Genomic DNA, 7,026 nt, shown 5'->3' with positions numbered 1-7,026 from the left:
GCTGGTCCATGGACTCCAACTGGGTCCATTGCCTGGCCCATGAAATCTTTGACTCTTATATAGTAGTAGGTAAGCATGACATGAGATGACTTCATAGTTACCCCACAACAACTTCCTTTTGGATTACCTATAAAACACCAAAATACCCCTCACTAGCTAGGTAAATATCTTTGTTAACCTCAATTGAGTAATTATAAAGGACACTAAGGACTGAATGGTAACTTCACAATGAAAAGGAAGAATAGAAAGGAAGAAATAGAAAGGCGTCGCCGTAGATTTACAGAGAAAGAGAATGGATTCGTCTGCGTGTGTTTGGTTCTATATTGTTATCTTTTCTCTCAAGTAAACCCTAAAATTTATAATCTTCCCTTCTCTCTCTCTCATTAGAACGTTACAGATGCGTTTGAGTCTTGTTTACGCCAAAATGGGTCGTCCCTCAAACTACTACTACTACTATAAAAAAATCCTCACATTTTCTTCTTCTTCCAAACCCCCATTTCATATCTTCTCCCCTCATTTTCTCTCTCTCTCTCTCTAGTTTAGGGTAGTCTAATCAATTATTGTCTCAATTTTGCTGAGAATTGTTGTTTTCAGTTTTAATTTCTTCTCAGATTTTACATACAGATTGATTAGTGCTAGAAAATGGAGAAGATCAATTTTGTTAAAAATGGAGTTATTATTAGATTACCTCCTGGTTTTCGATTTCATCCAACTGATGAAGAACTTGTTCTTCAATACTTAAAAAGGAAAGTTTTTGCTTACCCATTGCCTGCTTCTATCATACCTGTGATTGATGTTGTTTCTAAATATGATCCTTGGGATTTACCAGGTTTGTTGCCTAAACCCTTATAAGTGTCATCTTGTTTGTCCTAAATTCTTTTTGGGTTTTGAAATTCAAGAAGATAGATGTTTTTGAAATTAGGGTTTTGTTGTGTTTTAGGTGATTGGGAGCAAGAGAGGTACTATTTTAGTACCAGAGAAGCTAAGTATAGGAATGGAAACAGAACCAACAGAGCTACTGGTTCTGGGTATTGGAAAGCTACTGGAAAAGACAAGCAAATTGTAGCTCCAAGAAGTAATCAAGTAGTTGGGATGAAAAAAACCCTAGTTTTTTATAGAGGGAAACCTCCATCTGGATCTAGAACTGATTGGATCATGCATGAATATCGTCTTGTTGGGGTTACTCCAACAGAATCTTCTATTTCACCACATAACAAGAACTCAATCCAAGTATGCCTCTCTCTCTCTCTCTCTCTCTCTCTCTCTCTCTCTCTCTCTCTCTCTCTCTCTCTCTCTCTCTCTCTCTCTCTGGAATGGTGTAGTGTCCAAACTTCATAAACCATGAATCATGATTGCTAATCCATGGAAACTGAATTCCAACACCAACCCATTTCTTAGCTTATCTTTTAAAGTCAACTTACAAATATTTGATCAATGAATTCACGTCAATAGTTGCAAAAATTCATGTTTTTTTTTTAATGTAGTTATAGTTTCCTATATATTTTTCTTGACTTATAGTAGTTTATTGATTTGAGTACCCAAACTTCATAATCATAGATCAAGATGGATAATTTATGGAAACCCAAATTCTTAGTTGTGATTCTGATATAACTTTGATGCAGAATTCTATGACCCAAATGGAAGATTGGGTAGTATGTCGCATATTCCTCAAGAAAAGAAATTCTAACAACGATGACAAGATTAGTGATGGAGTTAGCAATGGTAGGCCTAGTTTCATTGATTTCATGAGGATTGAAGAGAAGACTCGAATGAGGGGACCTTCTTCCTCGTCGGCTTCCTCTGCGTCTAGTGGGATCACTAATGTCGCTTCCACAGCTACGGGTAATGATGAAAACAGTAGCTCCAATTGTAGTATTAGTTCATCTTCTTGTAGGGAAAACCCATGAAAGTTCTTTTTCTTTTCTCTCTCCTTTTTGTTGTTTGAATGTTGTACTTTTTATCAAGAATTGGGTTTATGGGAACATTCATATAACCCAATTAGAAATAATCAAATCGAATGAATTAACTCTTAGTTTTTTATTGCTCTTGTTTGTGTTTCCTTGTCTGTGCTTATTGCTTAAGAAGTAAGAGAAACTAAAAAGAGGTATATGATGATCTTGAATCAATTTGTCCTTAAAATATTTTGGGTATAATTGGATTTCAGAAAGGGGTGTTTACTAAGCAAAACCAAGATTAATAGCAATATAATTAGTGAATGAGAAACATGTTTCTTAATATCTTATGGTCGCGGCTTTGGGGTTTGGGGAATAAAGAAAAGTCTCCAGGGAATAAATACTTAGTCAACTAAAATTGACTTATAGGACATATTTATTTTTTGACCCAAAAGTTTACCAAGTTGTCTCTTGCCCCCTAATCTTCATCTTCACCTTAATCCCATAACTTCCTACTTCGACTTCTGACTACCATCACCAGGGACGTTTCTAGGCATAGGCCAAGGGGGGCCATGGCCCCCCTTGAACGGCAGCAAATTTGGGTGAAGGAGTGCTACAAATGGCTCCCTAACACTTAATTAGTGGTATTTAAAGTCATATCTAAACAGTCAATGGGCACGGCTGGGTTGGTAGTTGTTTGTATTGGCCAACTAGATGGATGCGGGTTCAACTCCGGGCATTGTCATCTTTTATTCCGGGCATTGTCATCTTTTATTTTTATTTTTTGTTGAACTAATTGTCATCTTTTATTAACTTCGTAAGATTTTTTTATTTGTCTTTATTCAACACCAAACAAAAGCAATTATTCATAATACTTTTTTCTTTTTGTTATGACCTTGTTAATCGATGTTAATTTTACCTTATGAATCAATAAATGAAAAAAATCATATAAAATTACAAATTTTTCATAGTTTATTTATGTTTTTTTTTTGTTCAAGTAAAAATTTAAACCCAAAATTTCTTTTAGTTTTTCGAAAGGACAACTAAAACGAAACAAAAAAAACTTATACATTATAGTACATTGTAACGACTGCACTTCTTAAGACCAACAAATTGTAAATATGAATTTAACTGCGCTTTGAAATTTAAATTATCAATTTTATAATTTAATTTCATAAATATTAAAAAAGTAGTATTCAATATCGGCCCCCCTCTATTTTTGGTTCTGGTTCCGTCCCTCACCATCACCACCACTATTTTCATCTTCATCTCTCTCCCCAACTCTCTCTCCCTTCTTCCTCTTTCTTCTTCATCATCTTGAAATCCAAATTCGAAAACCTAAATGAATTCACAGAATACCCAAATAAATCTGCCCCACGAGTCCAAAATAGTTTATCAGCTTTCCCACTTATAAGATCTTCAATTCCCAAAGTAAGCTTACCATTATTTCCCACTTCCAAAATTTCCAGTTCTCTCAAATTAAAGCTAGTAATTCAATTAGTAAAGTAACCCCAGAAGTAAGGTCACAAATTGAAGTATGAACCCTAAATGATAATACCCATGGATCCTCCAAAGAATAGAGTGGTGATACACCGAACAAATGGAGATCTTGTCCAAAAGGTCTTCAAATTCAGTTCCTGACCAGATGTTTTGATTCACTTCATGTTTAAGGATTCGATGAATCAGTGATAAAGAATCAGGGAGATTTTGAGTGAGATTAGATGTTGAACTAAGATCAAAAGATTGGATTTGAAGTTGAGGGGACGGGGGGATAAGAAAGAAAAAGTGTTGTGGTTGTTAATACTTACCTTCTTCAACAGCCATTATTACTGGGACCTATATATGTTTCCAGAAATTACCTACAATTTAGTTTTCCTCACCCATACTACATCACCACATACTTGTTCACCAATTCAAAACCATGACTGTTATCTCTGTTCCTCCAGGACGGCTCGACACCAACTAAATTCGTTCCCACCGACTAATCGAGAAATTGGGTCGAGTTCTTCTTTGATATCTATTAATGTTCAGATCCGCCATTAGAGAGGATTGAGGTTGAGATTTAATTTTGTTTTGGTGTTATGAAAGTGAAGGTTAGGTTTTCCCTTCTTTATTACGATTCCAACAAGATTAGTTTTTAGAGAGAGAAAAAAAAAGAGAAAGAAGAAGAGCAAGAAGAAGAAAGTGAAGTGAAGATGAAGATTAGGGGGCAGGAGACAACTTAATAAATTTTTGGATCAAAAAATAAATATATCTTATAAGTCAATTTTGATTGACTATGTCTTTATTCCCCAGAGATTTTGTTTTATGCCCCAAAGCCGCGGCCTATCTTATTAGTCAAAACATAGTGAAGAAGAAGTTTGTGAGCTTTGAGAGAGAGAGAGAGAGATTTGTCTCAACTTTTGTCAAGAGATACCATTTGGCACACAAAAATCATAGTACCAAAATACTATAAAAAAAAAAAGTGAATTTGCACATGGGGATAGGGGTGGGATTTCTACCCGAAAGCCCGATACCCGTCACATTTACCCGCGCCCGACAATGTCCATGGACGCCCGCGCCCGAAGATGGGTACTACCCGCCCAGCCCGATGATTTTTCGTGGGCGGGCTCGGGTGAAAAGCTCTGCCCGCCACCCCGCCCATACCCGAGCCCGATATGCTCACCCGACGGGTGCCTATAGATGCCAATCACTTTGAGTGTCGATTATACTTCACTATAAAGCCCAAAGTAGATTTAAGGTTTCTCCCGAGATATATAAACTACACATTGAAGCATCCCTAATAGTTTACCACATTGAATCTGAAAAATTCGGTAGCATAGAGAGAGAAAAAGAATCTACGTTGTCTCTCTAACCATTTCTCTCTTATTTACTAGACCTTCTTGTGCCAACCTTCTTCTCTATTAAATAAGTTATTGGGATCATCTTCCATCTCTATGTAGTGGTCAAATTCTAAGATTATTTTGATGTGAAGGAAGAACAAAGAAGACTTAATGAAACATACAAAGACAAGAAAAAAGTGGGAGACAACCAAGTCTCATGTTTGCATATATAGATCTATATCAGTTGTTGATTTCTTATGTTACGGAATCTGAGTATTTCTTTCATTCTTGATTTATAAGTTTTGTAAAGATTTGGTATTAATTTGTTTAGAGAAGCTTATTTGAACAATATCAAATTTCTAGAGTTTTCTGATCTGGTAGAAAAATATCAGATAAAGAAACCCGATGCCCGATTTGCCCGAAGCCCGACTTGCCCGATGCCTTAGTGGGCTTGGGCGGGCTTTGATCATAGGAGATTTCAGAAAAGCCCGCCCGAATCCGCCCGAGAACCCGAGTGGGCAGAGGAGAAACTTACCCGACCCGCCCGAGCCCGACTTAGAATTACCCGCGGGTGCCCATACCCGCCCGATTCCCACCCCTACATGGGGATTCTTCCTCCCCTATGGAAAAATTGATTTTTTCTCAAAAGATACTTATAAATTGTTCTATATTTGATATTAAAAGGTTAAATCAGACAGATTCTAAAGCTCCACTATTTCTTCTACAAGTATATAATCATGGAAATAATGACCATTTTCATGGAGTTTTACCCTCAATTCCCAAGCATGTAAACACAAAACAATGTGTGTGCCTAATCATATGCTTTATGTGAGTATAATTATCTTGATGTGAACAAGAGAAAGAACATTCTCATATAGCTGTTTTTTGGGGTGGAAAAATGATTATATGATGCCACAATTACAGCAAAAGAATAAACAACTTAACACAGTTACACAATGATGAATAATTCCAACTTAAACTTGATTTTTTGTTTAGCAAATCATTCTTCTAATTATTACTCAATTACTCTCTGCAACCATGCTTATGGTGTAATTAATAATTACTTTTTTTTTCTAACTTCAATTTTATTTTAATTGCTTTAAACAACACTATGCCACTTAAATTGGGTTCCTATCATATTTTTATTGGAATTAATGAAAAACTTGCCGACCAATGTTTCTTGTTGTAGGGGTTTGGAATCATTTAGGGGTTTTAAGGTTCTTCACGTCATCCTCTCCTCTCTTTTGTTTGTGATTACCAACCAGTTCTATACTCCCAGAGAGAGAGAGAGGGACAGGAAGAAGTCTTGTGTATGAACTCTACTTATTTGGAGTCGTTGAAACTTTTTTTCACATTGTTTAGGATGATAAACATATAATTCAAACTTATTTTAAGTAAGAGTCAAATGCATCTAAGATCAGCCTTTGTTCGACCATCTTGATCGGAGAAAAAAATTCTGAGTGGTTCTGAGTGTCTCTCGCCCGAAAAACTAGCTAAAGAAGAAAAAAATTCTTTCGCATTTATAAAGTGAAGGCCTCCTTTCAACAACAAAAAAATTGACTACCTTCATTGGGGGACTAACACCAACCGTTAATGGGCGTAATCTTACACCTATCTAGCCTCAAAAGTTATTTGAAAAGGTGAGGTTTTTCCTAAAACTTAAGAAATGACCACCATCTCCTACAACACCAATGTAGGACAAAGACCAACACGAACAAGACTCGAAAATAAACATTATGAAATTCGACTGAAGCAAATTTAGATTTGCAGTTAGATTTCATACACGAATCTGAGAATATTAAACACCTCCTTCGTGTGTTAAAATTTAAAAGAGATGACAGGCAATGTGTGAGTAGATAGTACTGGTTTAACAGTTTGAGACATTTTATATGCACAATTTCTAGACTATGAAAAACATACACTTCAAGAAATAACATGTCCTAGTTGGCAATAACACCAAGAACATACCTCAGCCATATACTCTCAGTTTTTGGAGATAAGTTTAGGAGACGTAATCTTATTCATTGAAGATAAATTTGGGAGTTGTAATTTCAAATATTGAAGTTGAATTTACGAGATGTAATCTTAGCCATTGAAAATACCATCCTCCTTTATTATATAGATTAAAAGTTAAAGCAGACGGTTTCCAAGCTCAACTATTTCTTCTGCAAATCTATAACCATGGAAATAATGGCCATCTTCACGAAGATTTTATCCTCACCAAAAACAAAATAATGTGTATAATATGCTTTATGAGAGTATAATTATCTTGATGTGAACAAGAGAAAGAACCATGTAATATAGGTGTTCTT

General features: G+C 35.7%; 1 protein-coding gene across 1 annotated transcript; it reads left to right on the top strand.

The window, feature by feature from the left end:
- Positions 1–225: 225 nt before the first annotated feature.
- LOC147567369 (NAC domain-containing protein 83-like) lies at positions 226–2,040 on the top strand. The gene is made up of 3 exons (XM_086654018.1): positions 226–829; positions 941–1,230; positions 1,623–2,040. Exons 1-3 carry the CDS (start codon positions 643–645, stop codon positions 1,905–1,907), a joined length of 762 nt encoding a protein of 253 aa, XP_086510144.1. The 5' UTR covers positions 226–642; the 3' UTR covers positions 1,908–2,040.
- The last annotated feature ends 4,986 nt before the right edge of the window (positions 2,041–7,026 follow it).

Source organism: Eschscholzia californica, unplaced genomic scaffold (genome assembly GCF_041429995.1).
Source record: "Eschscholzia californica isolate CP2 unplaced genomic scaffold, dmEscCali1.0.p SCAF_1, whole genome shotgun sequence".
In the NCBI taxonomy this organism is placed as follows: Eukaryota; Viridiplantae; Streptophyta; class Magnoliopsida; order Ranunculales; family Papaveraceae; genus Eschscholzia; species Eschscholzia californica.
The sequence above is the reverse complement of the archived record's forward strand: the minus strand, read 5'-3'. Positions and strand labels throughout refer to the sequence as shown.